Source organism: Halyomorpha halys, unplaced genomic scaffold (genome assembly GCF_000696795.3).
Source record: "Halyomorpha halys isolate HHAL.00 unplaced genomic scaffold, Hhal_1.1 Scaffold844.1, whole genome shotgun sequence".
Lineage (NCBI taxonomy): Eukaryota > Metazoa > Arthropoda > Insecta > Hemiptera > Pentatomidae > Halyomorpha > Halyomorpha halys.
In genome coordinates, this window is record NW_027111153.1 from 177,446 (window position 1) to 203,696 (window position 26,251).

General features: G+C 30.6%; 1 protein-coding gene across 4 annotated transcripts in view; it reads left to right on the forward strand.

Annotated features, from left to right (window-relative positions):
• l(2)gl (LLGL domain-containing protein l(2)gl) overlaps window positions 1-26,251 on the forward strand; it is a 50,520-nt gene that overhangs the window by 6,555 nt on the left and 17,714 nt on the right. For all 4 annotated transcript variants that reach the window (XM_014429976.2, XM_014429978.2, XM_024359844.2 and 1 more), the window contains exons 8-18: window positions 777-958; window positions 3,245-3,390; window positions 4,728-4,933; window positions 6,211-6,344; window positions 9,514-9,607; window positions 16,815-16,967; window positions 19,869-20,130; window positions 20,925-21,078; window positions 21,997-22,115; window positions 22,725-22,841; window positions 23,249-23,391. In XM_014429976.2, the coding sequence (XP_014285462.1) occupies window positions 777-958; window positions 3,245-3,390; window positions 4,728-4,933; window positions 6,211-6,344; window positions 9,514-9,607; window positions 16,815-16,967; window positions 19,869-20,130; window positions 20,925-21,078; window positions 21,997-22,115; window positions 22,725-22,841; window positions 23,249-23,391 (1,710 nt within the window). The remainder of the gene's footprint in view (window positions 1-776; window positions 959-3,244; window positions 3,391-4,727; window positions 4,934-6,210; window positions 6,345-9,513; window positions 9,608-16,814; window positions 16,968-19,868; window positions 20,131-20,924; window positions 21,079-21,996; window positions 22,116-22,724; window positions 22,842-23,248; window positions 23,392-26,251) is intronic.

Consider the following 26,251-nt stretch of genomic DNA (forward strand, 5'->3'; position numbering starts at 1 on the left):
GCGATCCTCTGTTTGTCTTTGTTTAATTTAAATTTTCATTCAAAGCAGTGGTTCCCAACCAATGGTGCATGGATCTCAGGTGGAATACAGAAGGGTCCAATTACACATTTTTTTTTGTGGATTTATTGTTAGAACTGTTTTATTAGTGATCTTTTCTGGTCTGTAGTGGTTAGCTAAGATATTTTAACATCTACCTAAATGCACAATAAAAATCATTTAAAATAGTCTTTTAACTTATCTAAAATATTTTCAAGCAGCAAGACTCCCTTTTTTTATGTCAGGAGTGGAGATAAGCATTGCATAGTCCAATTTTTGGTTTAGTGGTCCGCAGACTTCTACAGGTTGGTAACCACTGATTCAAAGTCATAAACAAAACCTCAAATATGGGAGGACAATATTCAAGAATTTCCATGAATAAAAAAAAATATATGTATAAAAAAGCACTATGGAAATTGAAATAGAAGTCTTTGTGCAAAACTTCTGTGGGTTTTGTCTGAAAATTATTTTTCCTCAATGCTGTAATCAGTTTGTCTGCATTGCTAATTGTGATGGTAATCATTAAGAAGAATATATGTCAGAATGGATTAATTGTATATTATAGTTGATGATTGGAATTTAAAAGATTAAAAAAAAAAATAAACTCAGTAGTATGGGTCAAATGTTTTGTTTATCAAACTGGTTGTCTGTTACCCAGGATATACATGTGACAACTTTTTCCAAAGATATTGTGATAATTATTATTAACTTTATCTATACCTCTTTTTTTTTTTTTCCAGACATGTATCAGTATGCAAGGTGTTGAAAGTGTAGATTGGAAAGATAATGAGACATTTGTTTCTTCTCATAATGATGGTAGTTACATGATATGGAGTACCAAGATGTCTGAACCAATTAAAGACTCAACAACAGTTTATGGACCTTTTCCTTGTAAAAAAATTTCAAAACTGATAGCTCATGGGTAAATAAAAATTTCTTTACTCCTCACTTTAGAAATCAGATTTTTTTTCTCATTGGCCATAACAAGTTAGATTCTAGATTCGATATCTATAAATCTAGTTTTGGAACTAATTCAAAAAAATGAAGTGTAAAATGTATTTTTGGATTGAATTGTCAGTTTTGTCTGCATTGCGGATGGTATGTACTGTTATGTAGTTGGTTCCATTTAAATATTAGTAGCTTGGATAATAGTAAGATAGGGCAAAGTGAAATATGAGACAGGAAAATTCGGGGCCTCTCAACTCTGATGAAATTATTACTTTTGGTCCTCAATGGCCATCAAGGAATATTTTTCCTTAGAAATATCACTGAAAAAGCTTTAGGCTGAGACATAAATATGTATCATTCCTTGATCTTAAGGCAGTGCTCGATTTAGTACCCAGAAAAGAAATTCGGAATAAAGTTATATCTAAATTTGTGCCTGGAGATTTTACAGCAGCTTTAAAGTCTGTTTAGCAAGGAGCTACAACAGCGGTCAGAATTAAAGTAATTCGGTAATAAGTAAATGAGGTATCGGAACATTTTCCAATTGTGAGAGGAGATTGTGAAAGGGGTGAAAATTAACACCTCCAAGAGTAAAGTATTGGTTAAGGCAAGAGAACAGAAAGACATCCAACTGACCTGTAGTGGTGAAGTACTTGAGGTTGTTAAGGAATACAAATACTTAGGGACCATAATTAATAGCTCAGAAAAAATAAGCCCTGAGATCTGATACAAAATATCCAAAACAAATCAGGTCTATCACCAGATTACTGATAGTTTCATCCGTCACCACAAAGAGACCACGATGAACGTGTATAAGTTTGTCTACCTGCTTACACTTTCCTATGATGGAGAAAGCTGGACTAAGTTGGTCAGGCATACCAGTCTCATAAATGCTGCAGAAATTAGGTTTTGTACGTAGATGTAGTTGGAAAACTTGGAGTGATTGCATAAAAAATAAGAGTTGAAGAGAGAAGCTGGAAGTTACTGAACTCAAAGCCTCCTATAGAGATATTGAAGCATCGACCCATAGAGAGACCACGTGGACGTGTAGAGTAACATCAGGAATATGTATAGAGGATCGGAGGTAAACAAAGCCTTCCCTCATTCATTCCCTCAACGAAATGAAGCTGTTTAGCAAGGGCCGAGAGGAGTGATTCTGCTGGATAGAGACTCCTCGATGCTAGTCACTAAAGAAGAAGAAAGTGTTCAATGGCTGTTTGAAAGTCTTGGGTTATTTTAACCTGTTTATTGTTTATTGTTGCCAAAATGCAACCACTGATATTTCTGTGGAAATAAGTGTTATGACGTTATGAGTCCATGATTCACTTGTAAAGGTTTCCTACCCCATGATGATTGAACCTTCATTTAGTCAGAACTAAATATAGTCCGGAGTGTTGTCAAGTATTAATTTAGTTTCATGTTGATTTTGTTACCCTCTTGAGGTTAGAGTTTCATTTGAACTTTGATTTATTGTGTCTGTTCTGAAAGTGGTAGAACATTTGAATTTGGATGTATCGTCTATAGCCCATCTGTAATACAGTGGCATGTATAATATAAATTTAACTGTTGCAATAATCCAACACAAGTATGTATAGGGGTTTATTAGTCGAGTTCATTTGAAAGTTTTTTTTTTGTTTTTTTTTTGTATTTTATTTATTTTTAGTGAAAAGGATAAAACAAATAATTTAAACCAATCATTGAAAAAAATGTTTTTCTCTGTAAAAAAACAGAAATAGAAAATCATTATGCCATCATGTCAATCCCACATACATAAAATTTTCTAAATACTACCAGTAGCAAAGTGCTGTCATGGTAGATTTATTTATTATATCTGTTGATCAGTGAAGTAATTTTAGATGAGGACTTGAGTGAAGAGTTCATTATCTTGAAATCTCTAAAGCTGAATGCTAAGGAAGAGTTAGTTTTACAGTTATGTCACGGATATTAGAATAAATAGGAGCAAAACATAAATCTTTTTAAAGCTGTAGCTACTAAAATTACGAATAAGTTCAAAATAAATGACATTACAAGAAGTGCTATGGAGCTATGTATATAACGAATGTTACATCAGTATTCAGTATTTCTAATATTCTAAACAATAGAATGTGTTCAATAAAGGAGTTATGGTAGCTAAGTCTATTTCCTGATTAATATTTGTTTGGGGTGTAAATAATAAGGCATAATAGATTTTAGTCTTATTAAGTTTTTTTAATATATATACATCCTCATTGATTATTATTATTGTTGTTTAAATTTATTCTAGAGATATGATTATCTTCTCTGGTGGAATGCAAAGAGCTTCATACAGTGACAGAAATACAATTTCAGTGTTAGATGGTGATAGACATGTAGTTTTTGACTTCACCTCCAAGGTTATAGACTTCTTTGTCACTAATTCAAATGATGACAGTAAGTGAAATAAAATATGTTATTATACTTCCAGCAATGTTTTATAATTAAAATTATTAATCATAAGATATTCAAATAATGATCATTAGAAGATGTTAATACATAATTATGAAGATATCAATCAGAAGAAGATTTTGGGATGAAATGATCTGTAACTGTGTTAATGTATTATATAAACCTAAATAACATGTTGACAACCAATCAGAACAGGCTTAGTGGTATAGGGAATAATGTGCAAGCCTTGTATTAACTTAACTAATTTTTTGTAGTCCATCTAACTATTTAAAAGATACTGTTGAAAGTTTTTCTCTTTGAAATACATAATTAGCAGTTGTTTTGTTAATAAAGTCACCTAGTTCTAATAATGTGTTTGACATTATTATCTCATTTTAGTTGCTTCAAATAGATCTCGGTCATCAACTTATACTATCTCAAGAATTAAAGTAAATTTTCCCGGTCTTTGTCAGTGGAGATTAGACATCATTGGGGTTGAACTTCATTATGACTGAAAATTCACAATATAAACAAATGATTTAAAAAATAACTTATATTCTTTGGTATAAACAAGAATTTGGAATGCAATAAGAGGAATACAATCAATTGATACATTGATAATTGACAAATATGCAATCAGTAGATTCAACATTACATCGAATGGTACAATGAATAATGGATGCACATCCTTCATAATCTATATCATCAAATTTCAAATAGAACCATAGAGAAATACAAGAGTCACTAATTTAAAATTAACCTAAATACACCCTTTTTATACTTCTATACTGGTAGGTGTTATCAGAGACACTTATTTACCTTTAGGGTTTGAAGTGGCTTGCGATTCATAAGGTTTTAAAACAGTTGATTTTACCAAGGCAAACTTGTGAAGCTGTATCCACTATTTAATTTCACTTGGCCACTTTTACCTTTAATTGGATTACTTAACTGTACCAAAATTTAGAAAAGATAAATTATATTTCCAAAATTGTTTGTGTGCTGCCATATAATTTACAAAATATCGTGTTTCAGATTTACCATATTTATTCCCTAAAACATACATTCCTATGAGATTACATAGAACTTATTGCTTTTTAATGGAAAATGTTATTGATGCTGATTGAAAGGTATATTTTTTTATATGAAACATAGTTCTGTAGTAGTGACGTTCATGGCAACATTGTATTATACCGAAAAACAAAACAATTAACCAAACATATTTTAACAATGTATACTAATGTACTTTAAAAAAAAATCTGCTAAATTAATTTTTTATTCATTTGATAAGACTTGGTTAAGCAAGCTAAAAGAATAATCGTTTATCATGTTACCTTTTGTTGTAGCTATACTGATGGTGCTTGCTGAGGAAGAACTTTGTGCTATTCAACTGAACGATGATTCTTGGCCAATGCTTCCGCTCCCCTATCTTGTATCACTGCATGCATCTGCTGTCACTTGTTCCACATATGTGTCAAATTTGCCACAGGAGCTATGGGATGATATATTAGAAGTTGGAAAGCAACAGATAGCTGGACATTACTCAACTGTGGTATGTGATATATTTATAATTTGTTATGAATTAAAATTATATTTTAACAAATATATTCCTGTCACATCAGGGTTAAGGATATGCTTTGGGCTGGGAGGATGAGTTTGGATTAAATTTTAAAGACCTCTGGTTTGATATATTGTCGATTTACTGGTAAATAATAAGTGAAATAATTTTGAATCAAAGAAAAAAAAAATGTTGATATAACTTTCGATAGTTGACAAAAATTGATACTGTTAAACTAAACTGGGATAAGTGTTATAAAAAAAAATATTAGAAAATTAAGATCTCAGGGAACTAGTTTATTGCAAGAACTGGACTCAAATGTGATAACCTAGGTTATAAATGGCAATCTTGGAGTCAAGTCATTGGGCAAGGCTGGCCACACCCTCCCCATCACCATCTCTTCATTGATCATTTCCAATGAGGGTGGAATAGGGTACTTCATTTCTTAGGATCTTTCTTTGACAAAGTGTGAATGATAAGCAAGAACTCTCCTTGGCAACACTGCCTTGCTGAAGTATTGCTTTAGTCCGATTGACCTAAACTTATTTCTCCTTTTTAACTCTATTTCTTTTGATTTCATAGCAGTAAAGCCATCAATTTCAATGGTACTGCCACCTGGTATCAGGTAAAACTGCAAAAACTCCTTCATAATTCTAACAAACACAAAGCATTCCCTGAATTGAACTGCTTGAATCAAAACTCCATTTTACGATGCACTGCACTTTCAACTTTCTCAGCTCTAATTTACTTGAATGCTGCCTTTGCAATTAGCCCTTTTTTCTTTGAGATGCTGAAGACCACAAATGACAGTTTTTGCCTCCAATTTTTTCTGTGAAACTTAAAACAGAATGAAAGGTAGAGACAGGCATATACCCAGTGGAAAAAACAGAATGAAAGGTAGAGACAGGCATATACCCAGTGGAAAAAACAGAATGAAAGGTAGAGACAGGCATATACCCAGTGGAAAAAACAGAATGAAAGGTAGAGACAGGCATATACCCAGTGGAAAAAACAGAATGAAAGGTAGAGACAGGCATATACCCTGTGGAACTTGGTACCTTTCTGCTCTCGGGTCAATTATCTCCAGTCCAGGGGGATGAGCTTCTCAGTTACTGCCATAAGAATTTTTCGTACATTTTTTATAAAAGTTTATATATTCACTCTTACATGATGAATAATAAAATATTGCACTACAATAAATATTAATAGTACTGTATTTAATAGTTAGTTGAATTAAATTCTCTTCTTATAACTTAATAAAAATGTTTCAGGAATGGCCTATTGATGGAGGAGAGCTAGAAGAAATAGATGAACCTAAAAGAAGGGATTTATTTTTGACGGGCCATGAGGATGGTTCTGTGAGGCTTTGGGATGCAGCTTCTGTGGCTATGGTACCTCTCCTCAGGTATTTCATTTTAATAAACAACTTATTTTATATTTTTATTTTGTTTTATTTAGATCTTTATTTATTTGAGATATTCAGCTGTAAAATGTAGCAACTAACTAAATGACAGCTATTACAATGTTAAAATATCTGTTGGTTAAAATGTTTTTACATAGATCTCATTCTGTTTAAATAATGTATTTATTAAATAAATTAAAAGAAGGTCGTTATTTTATTGTGTGTGATATATAAAAGGAAGGTGTGGTAAAATAAAACTCAGATTGTAATTAAACTATTTAATGTGAGCCAACGTTTCACCCCACATTGCAGGGCTTCCTCAGTGATAAAAATGATACGGATAACTAAAATAATGTACCAAAGTAAAAGAATAAATGATATGAAATAAAAGTAAACTAAGGTTTGCCTAAATATGATTTGAAATATGTGAAAATATATATAAAAATGAACAAAGAAAATACAAAAAAGATGTACTGCAAAAAGCATAAATAAACACTAATTACTAACTACACGAATTAATGAAAATACAGCACTCTCGTGGCAGTACTGTCTTAGTAGGCTAGGCCTGACAGTGGACAGTGCATTTAGTTACAGTGAAGCTACTGTCACATTAATGCCGATTAAGTTATTTAATGATTTATTTTTCTAATAAATTTTACTCAGGTCTAGTTTTATGTTAAATTAGCATTTAGTTTCCAAAATTTAATCCCAACACTATTCATTTTAAAAGCAAATAGCCTAAAAATTCTTGCAACAATCTAAAAAAATCTTTTAAAAAATATGATACCAAAAACTTTCGATTCACTAAAAATGTTAAATAAGATAATATGGGAGTCGGAACATTTTCAGGTGAAGTACTTTATTGTCTTAAACCCAAATCCTAAAGTGATACGAGCTACCCTTAAGGGATTATGAATTATAAAATACTTGTTATTTTTTTTATTTTGAAGCTGCTTAGCTTGTGCCTTCTGTCCAAAAATTTACTAACTTATAAATTTTTGGACAGAATGCACAAGCTAAGGAACTTCAAAATATTTTTCATTATTTTCTTTTTCTCCAGTTACCGTTGAACCTAAATACTTAAACCTCTTCACTTATTGAAATGTATGTCCTCTTATATTTATGAATATAAGAGACTGAAATACCTCCTGTTTCTATTGGTAACCATATAGTTTGTTTTATCCATATTTATTTCAACACTTAAGTTCCTTACTACATTTTATTGACATAGTTCAGTTATATTTAGTTTTATAGTGTTCTCTTCCTCACCCAACACTACCAAATCATCAGTGTACCAAAGCCATTGGTTTTTTACCTCCTAATATTAAACCTTTTTTTTCTTTCTAAGCCCCTAAGGTGCATGCGGTTGACATCATGATGTGAAAAACTGGTTGAGGGTAGCCTCTTTTTCTGCATTAGTAATGCATTTGGAAAGGGGGCTGAGGAAATTGGATTGTTTGGAAAGGAGTAGTCTGTATTTTGTTTCAGTCTGATGGTGATGGTGCTCACCAAGTTTGTTGAGGCAGAAGTAATTTAGTACTCAGTCGAGTACTCAGTCGAGTCTGAGTCTGTGTGTGTCTGCCACTTTTGTGGCCATCATGTGGTGTCAGTGTCCTAAATAATGGGTTTGTATGGTTCTGAAGACTGTCAAAAAATTTGATAGAATTTCATATGTCTCACTATATGTCTGAGTGCACTGCTTTGAAACTGTTGGAACCTCTTGGCCGTTGAAGGTGCTACATTGATCAGCATAGGTGATCCATAGAGTAGGGGTCTTAAATCGTAATCATTAATTTGAAGCAGAGAGAAAAATCAGGAGAAGTTAGTTGGTGACTAAGCCTGTAAATCTTGGTCCTAACCTGCTTGATCTTATTGCCGTGGCGAGCTAGCATCAGGTGTCTGTCCAGGGTGAAATTAAACCTTTTTCTAAATAACTCTATAAGAGTCCTAATCCCAATATAAAGTTAACGATTAGAAACATTTGATAAGTGTATGTAAAAAGTAAAAAAATATTAGTGAACAATGTATGATTAATATTAATTAATGAGGTAACATGTATTATAGATTCAAAAATGATCAGGGAAAATTTGGAAAAGTAAGGGAATTTCTTCAAACAACTTTACTAGATACTCTGAAATAATACACCCAATTTAGTATTGGTTCACAACACTAAACAAAAAACATTTAATAGGGTTTTAAGTTACTTAATTTAATAAGGTTTTCAAAACATTTGGTTTTGAAGTCGAATTTGACCTTGCAGGTCGAAAGCTCTAATGAAAGTGAAAGAGTTACAATAAAACCAAATATTTACTTATAAATGGTGGAAATTATTCTGAAGAATTTTTTGGATCTGAGATCTACAAATTTGGACGGATTGACAGTCTTTTACATTTGGAATAGAAATCAAAATTTTGAATAAGATCTCAGATTAAATCCAAGTTTGGGTAATAGCTCCCAACAAGTGCTACTTTGAGTTGGTTAAATTTTTTACCTCGCATAGAAACTGATATTGGTTTTTACTAACCTACAGTTTTCGTCTACATTTAGTAATTTGCTTTAAAGCTGTTTCATTTTATAGTTTCTTTTGACTGTAAATTTTTAAACTCCGGTATACCCAGTACTTATTAGTTTTGAAAATTCAAAATTTCAGTTGTTTTATTTAAAAAAATTTTAACAAAGTTAAATTAAAATTTGTACCGCTAAAATCCATGAAGAGTCAAGGGTTCAGTACTTTGTAAGAAAGTACTGTTTCTTGAACAACGGTTGTGCAAGGAGGTGATTTGTTCATGATCATGCTCAACCGGCAGATTTTACTCCAATTTAGCCTAGGCACTTTGTGAGGCTGGGTGGACCCCAAAGGGCTTCACTCACAGATCTGACTCACGACTATATTAAAGATAACAAAAACTTATATAAGTTACTACATACTGTATATAATGAATAAATTAGTTTACTTTTATGATACACTCATAGTTTATTATTAAATAACAATGTTTATGTTATAAAATGAGAACTTTGTAATATATATCTATACATCCTTACAGATTTCTTATCTTTTTTTTTTATCTTTAAAATCCTTTAAGTGAATAGCTGGATTATTCCTCATTAATATAACTCAGTTGGTAATAGAAATATTTATTTATTATATTTTATGCGCTTTTATTTTTTCCAGGTTTTCGTCGACTAAATGGTTAGTAGCTGGTGATGATGATTTGCCTCATTCTTCTGAAGAAGAAACATCTGATGATTGGCCACCTTTTAAGAAGGTATGTATCCATATTTTGTGAATAAAATATTAAGTATTTCTTCTTTATTGAAATAAAACTTTAATTAATTATGTTAATTAATTAGTTAGTTATTTTAGTTAAAACAGGAGTATTAAATGAATAGATAAAAAAAAAAAATATGATTTACAGTTTAATTATACTGAGTAGGAATTGAACTGTTATATGGAACGGCTTGTTTTGATATTTTTACTCAATATAAAACTCTAATATTAAATAACCTTCTAAAGAATTCCCACAGCCATTTTTTTAAATTTGTTATTCTTGCATGTATAATAAATTTACTAAAGGAATGTACTCCAAAAAAGAAAATCATAGTTATTTGTATAGCGCAATATGCACCCAATTGTTTTGGGAAAGAATTATCATTTTGATGAAATTCCATGTCTAAAAATAATCTGTAACTGCAATAATGCAAAAGAATGAGAGACATTACCAGCTGAGAATCACCACCATTTTCATGTTTTAATACCGTAAAAGCCGCCAAAGGAATAAGCAATACCAGTAGAAGTTTCAATTTATCAAAGATATCAACTTCTATTGAAAAATTACTCACAGCCTCAATTGGATCCAGTGTCCATATTAGCTGGAGCGCTGTGAAAGTTAGCGTAGTAAATACTATACTATGAAAACCGTTTTGTCTATTTAGGTACTTGGTCTTATTTTGGGGCTTGTCAATTAAAATCCAGTAAAATGAAAATGCAAATATTACCATAACAATCAGTGGTTCACAACCTTTAGACAAAAATGTAATGCTTGAGCCAAAGCAAATAGCAACATGTTGAAATCTGTCGAGTTTATCATCTCCTCCAAATATTGGTAAAAAAGTTCCGACCAGGAATAAAATCCAGCATATCACTTCAACCAAGTAGGCTGTATGATACAGTTTGAAGCTTGTCATGATCAAAGAGACGCAGCTCAAGAATATAGAAACAGTCATCATTAGGAAATCATGTGTATTATACCTCATGTAGTAAGCACAGATAATACCAACTACTGGCAGTGTGATTCCTGTTAGTAAAACAACTATAGGACTTTGAAATGGACTTTGAATTACTGTGGATAAAATTACAGTCACAACTAGTGTGAGTCCTGACAGAGCTGATGAAATTTTTACCAGCAAGGATTTTTTGTTTATGAAACACTTAAGCCAGTTATAGAGCGTCATTGCTGATATAGTTCCACAAAGTAATAATTTGTACATGAGGCCCCAAAGAAAACATTCACAAGCAGTCGCATATATTATTATATAACCTGATATGATACCTAATTTTTCCAAGTTTAAATGGTCCATAATTCCTGTCCACATTTGGAAGTTTCCTAAAACAAATCCCCAAACCGTAAGGGCTAGTAACCAGTAAAACATGTAGTGTAGTGGCCAATCTTTGACAATTATGAACAGTATTGATACAGTCCCCAACAGAATTAGTAATGTGTGCATGCCGAAAAACCATAACTCTGTCTTTTTTCTTAAAATCTGTATCCTCATTTCTTGATCTGGATGCTTTGTTATTTTATATTGTAGTATTTGAATTATTAAAGTTAATGCCCAGGCAATTAGTAAACTGTGTGTTAAATAAAATATCATGCTTTTCATGAATATGACATCTTTCTCTAATATTTTCAGGCTAAATGAAGCTAATTCATCAGAACTTTCATTTATCTCACTGCTCTCATTATTGTAATTGCTCAGCAATTTTTTTATGTTTCTCTGGTATTTTTCGAGGACTTGCGAATCCGATTCAGAATTCAAATTTAGCGCTTCCATTAGTTTATTTCCGACTTGTTGAAGTGTTCTGTTAGCCATTGATAATAAGTGGAATGCGTTACATGCTATGGCAAAGGTTTCCTCTTGTAAACTAAGACCAAGAAATGATTTGTGCCAAGTCCCAGTACTGCTTATTGGTATAGGATTACCAAGTATTGTAGAAGCCAATAAGCATAGGTCCTTCATACTGATATTCGTCAAACCGATTTGATTCACACCTTTTCCCCACAAAACGAATAATTCATTATTATTTTTTTCATTATTTGCATGTTCAGTGTTGTCAGAGCAGAGAATAAATGTAGTTTCGCCATCAGGGAATGTATCTTCAATTTCTTTTATTATCTTTCTCAGTTTAATTCTTAGCAAATCACTTTTGTATATTTTTATGTATTTCTTATTTGGGTCTTCTACATCCTCCATTTGCTTTTCTTTGGATATGCCTACAAATAATATTAAATTATCTTTTTTTATTAAATTATCATTTCGGTTTTGGATTACTGCCTTTACAGCATCTTCAATGTCCTTCATATTAGTTTCATTTTTTAAATCATGTTTGTCAATTGAGTGATTTTCCCATTTTACTTTATTGAAACTATCTAAATTGTTCAAGTCCCCAACATAGATCATTTTTGAGGCATACTCAAAGATGTTATCAAAGTAAGTGTTTTCATTTCCATAAATAGAGGAGAATGGCCTGGGAATCTGTTCGAAACCGGCAGTTAGAGCAGTCAAACCATTGGATTTCATGAGATTACTCTTCTCAGCCATTCCCCATATTCCTGATTCCATTCTCTGCTTTAAGAAGGAATCATTGTAGATAACATTCATCGCTTCATCTTCCTCCATCCCTTCGAATATTATTAAAATTAACCTCTTAGCCAACGGAATGTTCGTACAATTTTGGATCTGCCCGCGGTAAACTTCCTGTTGCAAGTATATGTCAAATACGGAAATTAATAAAAAAAAGTGTACAAAGATTCCACTCAATTCCAATTTCCACATCGTTATTTCTGTTATTACTACTCTGTAATTTAAATAATAATGTATTAATTTGTAACCTTGATTTATTCAGTCATATGTTTTATAGAAAAATAAATTCATCAAATCAAACTTTGGTGGATACGTACTTGTTTAAATGGATGAATTTTAATTTCTGACAAATCAAGTTGAATTAATCGGTGAAAATTAAATTAAAAGAACAACACGGCTGTTTCTGTTAATTAGAAAAGTATTGTCGAGTTCAACTTATCAATTGTTCCTGTTCTTGGAATATTTCTGTCTCGATTCACAAGCCTGTTCAACGTCATATTTTCCGTACGGCACATGCATTTGTTCACTTTGGCTGTTTTTTTTTTCCTTTGAAATAATTAATTTTTTACGTGTTAAAAAAAGAAATAATTAATGTTTTACATGTTAAAAAAAGAAATAATTAATTTTTTACGTGTGAAAAAAGCATTACTGATTATATTAAACTATATTATATTTACGAAAATTTTTTAGACAAACGTTTTGTACATTTTCCTTTTTTTTTAGAAAAGATCATTTCATATTCGTTTTTAGTGTCGTCCCAAACTCCTAAATGCCATTTTTTAAAGAAATTAAAATTAGAAATTTTTCGACTCGATTAGTTTAAAGAATTTATTTTTCTCCAGTTGTCCATTGTTCATATAATTGCTACGTCAGTAGAATCGTTGGAAAGCTGAATGTCTTAAAAAAAAAAAAAGTATAAGTGCGAAATATGGGTTTCAAATAAAAAAAAAAAAAAACCTTTAAAACGTTTCATTTTATATCTCTGTTTCTAATTAGTTTCATTAGATCCTATTTGTTCCCCTTGATGCAGTTCGTAGAGCTCCTAAACCAGCTCTAAGTTTGGTTGAGTCGTGTTGAAGTTATTTATATTTTTCAAAAGAAATCAGAGACCTATGCAGGGCGAACATTTTAGGCCTAAATAATTGTTTCCGATTTTTGCGAAAATTCCTGCGAAAGGCTTCTTGAGGTGCTGAAAACGAATATAAACTTTGTTTCACTCCTGCAAATTCTGTTACCTCACTTTGATAGTTGAATCATTCCGAATTGAAGCACATAGAGGATTATTATATAAAACATATTCATATATTCTGTTGTATATCTATGATAATATCATTGATAATCAAATTGTTTAAAAGAATAAGAAAAAATCTACTAAATCGGACCAGTATTAAAGATTTTACAATTGATATATATATATATATTTTTTTTTCTGTTATTACAGTAATAGTCTTTACATTTTATCGCATTTCTATATGGTCTATAATCAGATAATATTTTGGTCAATATAGAATTGAATATTTGCAATTTATAAAAGAGAAAGGATAAAATTAAATTAAAAATTAAGAAATAGTTAAAAAAGTAAATGAATATATAAAGCATTTCTTCCAAGTTTCACTTAATTTGATTTTGTAAAAAATAAATAAAAAAAAAGTTTTAACCTTTTTGATGTTTGTTTTATCGTTACTATTATTTTTTTTTTAAATGTAGCTTCATATTCAGTTGTTAATTTTTCGTCTCTTGTTCCACCTTTGTCAACTACAGATTTAACCTTTGTCGGCCGTAAGTCACCTCCCGCTTGACTAAAGTACTTCGTTGCTGCGGTCGTTGGTCACATGAGAGGCAGGCGACAAGGCCAAAACTTGTCAAAACTCGCTCTGTGTGAAATATTCCACGTATTTTTACCTGTTTTCGGATATTTTTTACCTTAATAGGTAATTGGCGAGGGTGGGGATTTAGGGTAAAATTTCTTGATATATATGTAGAACGCTAGTGCAGTTTCGCACAATCTGACTAGTTTTTGTTTAGTAAATCCTACTAATTTTATTACTAACAACATATTTTTCATTAGATCTTGAATTTCAGAACGTAGGTACCTTTTTAGGGCCTAGGATATATTTATTTTTATGCCTGGGGTGAAGATAATTTGCGGGTCTTGGACTAATTTGTTTTTTGGGGTCGGATTATTTCAGCATTAGAACGAAAAACGCCGAGGTTGAGTTACTTTTGAGGCCTGTGATGGATATAATTTTGAAGCATTGGACTTTGTTTTAGGAGTCCGGGGCTGATATAATTTTAAATTCTTGAGTAATTTTTTTTTTGGTCCGATGTTGATTCATTTTTGGGACCCGGGCTGATACAATTTTAAGTTTTGGGGTAAATATATAAGAACAATGTTTTCTCGTCTCTTGGCATTACATTTGGTTAAGTTGATAATGTGCGACTGTTAGTCTACTGGCATTACTTGTACTATCCACGAAAACGCCAGACCATGTGCTGTGCGGCATTGCTGTCGCGACAGTAAATGCTGTCATGACTGTAATTATCAAATGGTTACACTATGGTAGTGGCTAATTGATAAAATTCTAAGATCAAAGACTCACGTATCGATTTATTTTAAAACTTTAGGGATGTTTAACATATTTGGGTCCTTTTATATGTTTTCAGTGGTGTAGAAAATGAAATGTAGTCAATTATAAGGTCAGGCGCTGGGATATCGATTTATTGCATTGTTTTTCGGATTTTTTACATACAGTCATTTTATATGTTTTTGGAGTTTCAGAAAATAAAAGTTTCACCGATTTCAAGATCATCCATTTGCCCCATTTGCCTTGTTAGAAATATGATAAGTTAAAATATATATATAGGTTCCAATGGAAAGTATTGGGTATTGATGTTCATATCAAAAACTTTTGAACCCAACTTTTTTTGTACTGTCTCAATCCATGGACTACCTCTCTCAGTTTTGAAACCTCTCACTATTTTGAAAAACCTTTATTAAAATTCCAGTAAAAATTGAAGAATCCAAATTGAGATTTGTCTTTGCTATATGAAATTCCCTTTTTTTTTTTACCTCATTTGTCAAAAGCTATTGCTTCTGAAAGCTGGAAAAAGGATTAATAAAATCGTATTTCATAAATGTACAACCTACAATTGTAAAAAAAAATATTTTTTCTTTCCATTTATTCAAGAAATCAACAAAACAATGAATAATTAATTATAATAGAACACTTTTTTTTTTTTAACAAATGTCATGAATAAGGTCAAATTACAACACAACAATGATAATTAAAAACCTACTAACTTGTTTTTTTTTCTTTCCAGCCTACTAATGTTAGATGAATGAGAGTGAAAGTGGTGACTTAGGCCCCTTTTTAAATTTAATACTGCTGCTACATTTAATCCTGGGAGTTATTGATATGTTTCACTTTTCTGGTTTTATTTTGAGGATTAGTTTGTCCAAGATAATGATTGTGTTTTCAGAAGCATATTGAAATATTCTATAGCCTGTTCTAACACAATAAAAAATTAATTGAAATCATTTTTGTAAACTTTCAACTAAGATTTGAAATAAGTAAAAACTTTTTTTCCCATAAAAAGATATATGGAAATAAAATTAAGATTTTCTTTAATTTAAAATATGTGAACGGAGACAGCCATGACAATGAGAATTGAAGTGCTCATAACAAGTATAATATTATTAAGACATTGCTTTATTACTAATTCATCTTTTCTGTCAGAAAGGAATGTTTCCGGATATCGTAGAGATCTTATTACAACCACATGAGTCTATAAGTGATACTTGGAAACCTTTTTATTCAAATGAGACTTCATAGTTTTCTGTTATTTGAGGATCACCCATTTACTATTTTTCATTTCCTATAATATATAGCAACTTCGCGAATGTTGAGTCATTTTTATTTGGAGATTCAGAATAGTATGTATTTCAGGGGTTCTTTTGTATCTTTCCTCCTTCCCTGTTCACATCTTTTGATAAACTTGTAGTTGAAATGTCCAAAACTAGGTAAACCTGAGTCTATTGCTTCTTCAAAAGTGCTGTAAGAGTTGAATTAAGCAAAAACACAGCACCGATCAAATGTATTTGATTAGGAAAATCAGGGATAACTTTGTATGTTACTATGTTAAATTTGTTGGAAAAGTCAAATAGTGTCTAACTCTTATTTTCTTTTATTAATAATGTCCTTTGTGTTATGTACTACATTATTCTAGTATTTTTGTAATAAAAGAACATTGTATAGTGTTATCCCTACTCGTGATTCAGTTCATCATCCATGTATAATGTTATAGAATACTGCCGTCTGCTAACCTGTTTTTAGTCGGTTAGTTTTTCTAAATTAACAGTTCTTTTTTTGTTTTGTTTTTGTGACTAAACATTAATATAATCATATAGTTATTCAAAACTACTTTATATCATATCGGAAAATACTGTTTATATAATAATAGATGGTGAAAATTGCCATTAAACAATTTTTCTTTTATTAATTACTGTTCATTAACGACTCCTATATATGGTTTCTAGACAAATATGCTATAATTTCTAGAGTGATTTGCTATAATTTCAAGATTCTATCTTTCTTTTTCTTTTTGTTTTAGGTTGGAAGCTTTGACCCATATTCTGATGATCCTCGCCTGGCTGTGAAAAAAGTTGCTCTTTGTTCTGAAACTGGTGTTTTAGCTGTGGCAGGAACTGCTGGACATGTAATACTTGCAAAGCTTTCAAAGGATGGAAATGTTCCTAAGCCCCAGGTAAAAAATTGAATCATATAAAGGTGATTTCGGTTTGTTATTACCAGTTTTCATTTTTCTTTCTGTATTTCTCAGTTAATTTGTACTTATGAACATTAAATGTTTGTTAAATCCTTGAAGATCATAGTAATGTGTAATTCTCCCATCAAATTTTAATTTAGTTAACTTTTTTATTTAGTGTTATTTTTACCATATTTTCTATCTTTTTTTTTTCCTTTTTTTGCTTATCTTTCATAAATGTATAAAAATATAGAATAAAGAAGGAAAACCAGCATTTAAACCTACAGAGCATAATTTTAGAATTAGCAAAGTACGCATCTGTAAAATTTTGTCAAGAGTTGCAATTGTTCTTTGCAAATTTTGTCTGTTCATGTCTGACACAATGTTTAGGTTTCTTTTTCTTAACTATTTTATCTTTAGTGGAAGATCGCTGATTGACCACATGTAATAATAAAAGGAAGATTTTGTTCTGGGTGCGGTCAAAGAAAAACTCGAATAGTGGATAAACTATTATATTGAGCAAACGTTTCGCCCCATGTTGTAGGGCTTCATCAGGAAATTCAGACTAGCAGTCAGAACGAGTTTTGCTATATCAGGATCAAAGACTTTGGAGAAGATTCTAAGAGCTGATGGGTATTCTGAGGAGTGGAATCTTAAGAATTATTGAAGTATAGCTATAGACTTACGTGTAATCTGGGAAATATGATTATTCCAGGAGAGGTGCTGATTGAAGACGATTCCGAGGTTTTTTACTGTGGAGAATAAGTGAATTGGTTGGTTATTGAGATAAATTAAGGGAGGGAATAAAAGATAAGCTTAGAACCGATTAGGTAGCCTCGTTATTCTAGCATTCAATTTCAGATCGTTGTTTAATGGCCATGCATTGATGCTACTGTTTCTTCTTGTATCTTTTGATAATATCACTGTTTAATCACTCTATGGTTCGGTGGGGGAAAAAACAACAGTTCAACTGGGCAGTATTGTGTAGATACTATATGTGGTATAATCAAAGTGATTATACTCTGATTAATTATTCACTGATAACTTTATTTTTTTTTGCTGGTTTAATTTTTGTGATTTTCTTAAAATCAATATAACTCATCATTGATTAGTGCTTTTAAAAAGTTAGCTAAGCCATTGAAAATATAATTTTTTTTATTTGGAAATCAGTCAAAATATAATTAAAAAAATTATAAATTGAAAAAAAAATAGTTTTACTACATTAGCCAATATTTGAGTCAAATCATACTGGACATCTTCAGTACTAAAGCAGCTATATTTTGATCAATATACTTCCAACTGTATTAATGAATTGAACGATGGTTTTTTGAAAGTGGAGATAGTTACCTGCTGTAGGAAGTTATAGCTGTTCCCAGAGAGCAGAAGGAAATGAAGGGTCACCTTACAAAAGGAGTATTACAATGTTTGAATGTTTCTCATCGTACAGGTCCATTGCAAAAAATTCAAGTAATTCTCTTCTGTACATTTTTCTTTTTTATTGGCAGTTGATTAAGGTTTTTTCTCTTTTGGTATTTAAATTATTTAAAAATATCTATTATTACGCATTATTATAAGCAATATATGGTTAAGGTTTCTGTTGTAAACTAAATAATACATGATTTGCTATATTTAATACTTCTTACATGGTTTGCAATGTTTAAAACTTTTTCATGCTGCAAGTTTGTTAAAGAGGTAAGATTATATACTTCAATATTATGGAGCATTTTTTTTTTTTAATTTATGTTTTGGTTTTCAAATTATTTTTTTATTAAAGTTACTTAGCAGTTCATGATTCTTTTTTTTTTCATTTACTGCCATCAATTATCTTATATTAAAAAACTTAAATCTGTACCACTACAGCCCATGAAGGGTCAGGGGCTCAGTACGTTGTAAGGAAGTACTATTACTAGACCAACAGTTGTGAAAGGAGCCGATTTGATTTGAATTACGCTCGACCACCAGATTTTTTTATTACATTTGATGAGGCTTGGAGGATCTCAGATGACTCTCGAACCCACAGGGTTGACTCGTAGCTACGGTGAAACAGAAAATAATTACCTCCCACAGCCGGCTTGGAACCCAGGTCCTTGGAGTTAGTGGCACCATGCCATACCACTGAGCTACTCACTCCCATTTATCTTACATTGAACCTTAAAATTATTTATATAAACCTGTCTTGTCATTTGTTTTAATTTTATTTGTGAACAAAGGTTTGCCTAGAATATGTAAGATGTCGGTTATTGAATTTTTGCAGTTCAACTTGGATCTAACTTGGAAACCACCTTTTGTTGATATTATTTTTGCTAGAGTTAGTTCCTTAAATTTTTCTCAGGAATTTGGTGTTTTTTAGGAATTCTCAAGTATCCTAAGAAATTTATTTTAGTATTGTTTAACTTATCCTTTCCTTAAATATTATAGTCCATTAAATCAAAAAATTTTAAATTCTTCTTTGAATGGGTTCTACAATGTAATAATTGTGTCAAGTAGTATGATCGAAACCTATAGTCAAATAATGGTGATTTTTAAATTTATCAAAAACTGAGATATAATACTGTTGTACTATACACATAAAAAAAATATGTATATCACTGCAGTTCGGAAATGAGTTCTGTAAGAGAAAAACTCATTAGTTAAAAGTTACATACTATCAATCTCTGACTATTGATTTATGGTACAATTTTTAGTTTTTATTCCATTATTAAATTTTCCTGTAATTGTAACTAAATAATTACTATAATTAATAACTCTAATTTATGGATATGTTATAAAAATTAAAAGCAGCCGTTTTTAGATTTAATTTTTGCTGTTACGATTTAGATTATGCTGAAAATAGTTTGTTTCTTTTTAATTTTTGAGTTCAATAGTAAATCAAATTTCACAAAGGTCGTTTTCTTTTCCTAGGTAGTTACTATGAACATCTTGAGCTCGCGAGAGGGATTTGTTTGGAAAGGATATCAGGCTCTATCGTTCAATGATTCTACCACGAGCAGCCCAGGTTTCGCATGCACTTCACTGCTCCAGTTGCACCCACCAGCAGCAGTCACTGCCCTCGCCCTGCACTCTCCTTGGGGTCTTGTTGCTGCTGGCACTGCTCATGGGGTGGCTCTGTATGACTTTCAGAAGATGGCACCTGTCACGGTGAAGTCGACTCTCAGTCCACTCGGTAAAATATAACTAATAAGATCTAACACTTAATTTCTACATTGTTTATTTATTTAGCATGGCTCTACAACCTGTTTCCTAGATTCTGCCCTTCTCTATCAGCATTAACTATGTGTCCTTCTTGTCATATGTGATTATTTATCATATTTATTTTTTTGATCTCATTTTCTGTTAATCAATACATTAAAACAGTGACTCCTAAATTTGTTTTGCCACTGTATCCTTGTTGGGCTAAAAAAATAATTTGCGGCACTCTTTGTGCCAAGTAAATATACTCTAATGACAGTTACTAATTTTGTGTGAACATGATGATTGGAAGGTTTAACATATATTTCAAAATGTTTTTAATAGTACTTCATGGTTAAAGTATGTTTTAAAAATAAAGTTACATTGTCCACACTCCAATTTACACTAGTTCAAATTTTTAAGACAAATATTCAAAACAAAGTCCAGAACTCTGTTGAGAAAGGATTTTAACTCTCTATTGGCAACCATCACTTTTTAGGACATGTTCAGTTATGGTTTTCACTATGTCACATGACCCTTTGGTATCTACTAAAAACAATCTTGACTCTTTTTATAACTTGTTGGATATTTATTTACCTGATTGATAAGTTCTTCAAAAATTACATTAAATTGTAATGAGAAATATGGTCTCCCAATCACTGAGTGACAGACTTGAAGTGACTCCATTGTACCATGAATTCTACATTGATTAGAAATTAGTTTATTTAGGTTTGCTGGATGTATTAATTTGTATTTTATTTAACCTAATAACAAGGAGGTGTGTTCCAGATATGTCCGGATCTGGAGAAGGGCCAATATCTCGACGAAAGTCTTTCAAGAAGTCACTGAGGGAGTCTTTCAGGAGGTTAAGAAAAGGAAGATCCCAAAGGGGAGATAAGAGAGGAGCAACCACAACTGCAGCCACTGCCTCACCTCCACCTCAGTAATTCTTATATATTTATATTAATAGTAAAATTACTTGGAGCTGTCTAATTATCCATATGAGTTAAATTAGTCTTTCTTAAAAAAGAAATGCAAAATATACTTCCTTTTTGTTTCCTCGTCACCGAAGGTTAGGAAGCTTTGTAATTTATGCGAAGAAAGAATTTAAAAAAAATTATGTACTCAGAATCGGCAATTTTCCCTTGTATATTATGTTTCAGACATCAAGACACAAATTTGGTTCCTAACCTTCCTGTCTATCATTAAATTTCTGTTTGGGCAAAATAGATTGATGTAATTTTCAGAAGTTTCAGATTCAGTCAACTACTTTTACAGGTCCAAATGTATTTTCCTTTATACACCTAAATTTTAAAAACCTGTAGTGCGATTTAGCTCAAAATTGGAGCAAAGTAGGAGATTAATGTAGCAAATTTCCTTCAATAATAGCTCGTCATATAGATTTTATTCTCTAACAATAAATCATTTATCTTGAAATATAGGTAATCAGATATGTAGTAGAGATATCCGTAAAAAGGTTAATTTACTGTTAAAAAAAGAATGTAAGGGTAAAGAAGAAAGAAATAGTGAGGAAGCTATATTGGCCCTTGAACTTGATAGAATCTTTTTTCATTGTCTCGCTTTTCAGCTACTGAAATCTGTTTTTTCGATTTAAGTCCTAAAAAGTTTTATTTGTTAAGTATAGGCAATCCCAAAATCATCAATTTTTTTTTTTACTACATTCATAAGTTTATTATTAGAAGCATATATTAAAGCTGAATTATTTTTCTGAAAACATTCTTAGCAGTAACATTAAAATTGTGTGAATTTGTGTACCATTTCTTTGATAGTACAACTCTTTCTAATAGATATAAGATTTTGTAATATTTTTAATTTACTTTTACAACCTAATGAATTTCAGATCTCCAGAAGGAAGTGAAATAAAACCAGTAGAAAGGGCGATTGAGGCAAGGCCAGCTGATGATGGAATGGGATCGATGGTTCGATGCATTACTTTTGCCAGGACTTATATCATCAGTGGTAAGTATTTTTTTTTTTTAAATGACTTTACATCCTTTTCTACGATACCTTTTTGGTTCATTGCCACTTTCTTCTGGTTAGGAGGGATTTTGATCAAAATCAGTTATAATATTGTTTAATTCAATCTCAAAGACTAAAGTAATGATTGCATTTGATGTTGCAATTTTCATAGCAAAAGGCCATTTAATTTTGATACCCTAAGTAATGGTGTTTAGTCGTCAGATATTTTCGATTTGTGTTTATTTTTTATATTTCACTTTATTGGCTGATAAATCGCTTTAGCTAGATCAATTTATGCTCAAAAGTATTTTCTTTTTTTTTTTTTATTGAACTTTTTTTTTTGTTATTTGAATAAATATTAGTTACTTATAGAGCACTTTTGCCTTACTTATAATTTCTCTATATGTGCTGATAAATTCTTATGTGTAAACCTTATATATGTTTATATCTCATTTGTTAACTATTATACTTAATTTCAAATATTGTGCACACACTCATAATACTTACATAAACAACAGTTTATTTACAATTATCATTTGTTTGAATTCAAATTTTTTGAATTAATATATTTCCGAAATTATATCTGTATGTATATGTATTGCATTTCAGTTCAGAATCTTACTCCAACTCTGTGGGTCGGAACTAACAATGGAACTGTGTATGTTTTTACCCTGGCTATACCTGGAGGAGAAAAAAGGAAAGAAGAATCTGTAGCTTGTCAATTAGGTATTTACTTAATTGTTTCAATCGTAATCATTAATGATAGCCTAGGATGGTAATGTGTTTATAGTAAATATCAAGAAATAAGGAGGGTCTGAATGACTGTGTTGGATGATTATAAGTGTATGATTATGATTATAATGAAGATTCCTAGGAATTGTCTCATTTTAGTTCCTGATATGGTGTTAATTCACAATTTACTTTGTGTTTATTATTCTCTAATGTTGTTCTATTAGGATCAAGAAGCGTTGTTGAGGAATGATGAAATGATGCAAAACATTTTTGAAGTATTTATTTGCGTTTTTTATATGATTAATATTTATTTATTATTAAACTATGATATAATTATATAATTTCTTATGTGATTATATTGTTTTATTGTTATAACACAAAATATTACTTAATACTTCAAGGTAAGGAAATACAGCTGAAGCACAGGGCACCAGTAATTAACATATCTATCATGGATGGTAACTGCAATAGTGTGGATACCAGTAGGCTAGATAACCACCCTCCACCTCACAAAGTACTTATTTCTAGCGAAGAACAGATAAAGGTATTTATTTATCTTTTCTATATTATTTGTTTATCAGTGTTACACTGTTAATTGTCCTACATTACTTTTAAGTGCCAACATCATTGAGTATATGAGTTTAATGTGTCTGTTTCGAATTGTGTGGTACATGATATTTATCTTAGCAGTTGTATTACACTGCTATCTAAATAATAATGTGACATTTTATATATTATTAGAAAGTCAATATCCATGCTAAACTCTAAAAATATACCATAAAATAAAAAGTCAAAAGTGAAGTGGACAATGAAATAGCCGATGTATGCAATAGTGTTTTGTGAAAGCTATAATAGTAAAACAGGTTAGATAAATAATAAGTATTTTCTAAAATTGTAATATGTGATTATTAGGGATAAGATTTTTATGTGCTAAAAAATCTGAAATATGTACATAAATATGTGCTAATAAATTGTCAAATATTTAAAAAAATATGTATTTATAAATTATGCATTATTCAACAATATAAATTACTAATTAATTAGTAATTTTATAACTTAAAAAAAGTTACATAAATATGTATTTATTATATATTATATGAATAATATTTTAAAGAAATATGTACAAAAAATGTACTTAGAGAAAACATGGCTGTTCAATAACAAGATATTAATTAGTAATTTTAATTAAACTAGGGGAGTGAAACAAGACTAAGATGAGAAAGGACCATGCGTAGGGGGAAACAGAGAAATGGATTGAGGAGTAAACAAACAAATTCTAGGAAAATGCTACAGGAATAAGACCACTGCTCTTTTTAATTGATTCTGGGAAATTCTCGTTGTAATTCTGTGGGAAAATTTATTATTGCCTCTGCTTTTAATTTGTGTTCAAAGATGAAAATATAGAATTTTTACGCACTGTTTATGATAAATGATAAATTTCACCTTTAAGTTTCTTGCGTTCTCTTGAATTTTACGTAGTTGCTGCGAAAAACGTATTTACAATTGAACAAATAATTTAAGGAAATACATGATTCAGGACAAAATATGTAAAAAATAACAAATATTTCAGAAAATATGTGATTTACAACAAAATATGTAACAATATGTATAAAATGCCAAATATTTAAAAATATGTGAAATAAAAATGGCTTCTTTTGGCAAGAAATGTCTTGAAACATCTTTAGTTAATAAGGAATTGAAGATTTCATGGTCAGGTAAAAATATGTGAAAACATAAAAATCCTATCCCTAGTGATTATAAATAAGAACTTTCATTATATTTGCCGTAACCATGCAGTTTTCTATTCCATCCAGTAATCCAGCGCTCTGTAAAAGCTTTTCATCTCTTCACATATCTCTACGAGCTGGGGATTGTACTTTACTATACTATATACAACTAGTGCTTTGTTGTCTGCTGCTGGTAACTGATGTGTATCATATTCAACTTCTTAAGTGATTATTATAATATGTTGTGATAAGTGATTGTTCTGTGCAGATAGTACAAGTGATAAGCTATGTCACGAAAACGAAAACATGTCACATTATATTTTTATGAAAAGTATGGATTTTTAAAACATGTGAAAAAGGTTGGCAGGTTGTTCAGTGTTTAATTTTTTAAGTGCAAAAGTTTAATATCAACGGAAAATTTATTAATTTATTTTTATTAGAAGAAGTTAGTTGACCGTATGAAGTAGATTGTAGAAATAAAAAAAAAAATAAAGGTATCAAAATAGTAAAAGAAAACTACTTATAGTTAACTAACGTTTCGCCCCACTTTGCAGGGCTGCCTGATTGTAGCACTTGCAAAGTGGGGCGAAACGTTGTTTAACAATAAATAGTTTTCTTTTACTATTTTGATACCTTTATTGACCACCACCCGGACTATCTTCCTACAACTAGAAAATTTATTTTGTTTATATAATTAATTATAATTTGTGCCAAGTTGGCTCATTTGTACGAGGAGTTCTGTATTCCAGTAGTAATCCATTTAGAACATGTTAATCAATGTTATAGAAATTACAATTTTTTTCTGTTTTCAAAAGCGATAGGAATAAAAATAGCTATCATCCTTAGGTAGTAAAGAGACTTATTGATGTTCTTATACCATTTTTTTTTTAATTGATAACTAGGGTAACTTAACTTAACTTAAGATTTTTCAAGACATTTCTGGCCAAAAAAAGCCATTTTTATTTCACATGTTTTTAAATATTTGGGCTTTTTTTTACATAATTTTACATATTCTGTTGTAAACCACATATTTTCTGAAATATTTGTTACTTTTAACATATTATTAGGTATTTTGTCCTGAATCACATATTTCCTCAAATTATTTGTTCAATAGTAAATACATTTTTCGCAGCAACAACGTAAAATTCAAGAGAACGCAAGAAACTTGAAGTGAAAAAAGAAAAGTGAAATTTATCATTTATCATAAATAGTGCGTACAAATTTTATATCTTCATCTTTGAACACAAATTAAAAGCAGTGGCAATAATAAATTTTCACACAGAATTACTTCGAGAATTTCTAAGAATCAATTAAAAAGAGGAAGGGTCTTATTCCTTATTATAACAAACGATGACATAGCAGCCCAGGTGATGCAGAATACCGAACTAGATGCAATGGAAATAACTTCATTTAAGTATGTCCCTATAACATCAGTAAATGTTGAAAGATCTTTTAGCCGGTACAAGTCCATTCTGCGGTCAAACCGACAAAGATTTTTATTTTAAAATTTAATCTGCAATAATTTTGCAACTGACCCGGCTAAATAATTGATTTCTTTCAAAGTTTTAAATATTTTTCTAAACTTTTTTTTCTTTTTAATAAGGATTATTCTTTATTTCCATTTATAAGTTGTTCATAATTCATTCTGAGTAATTATTAATCAATTAGTTTAATTAC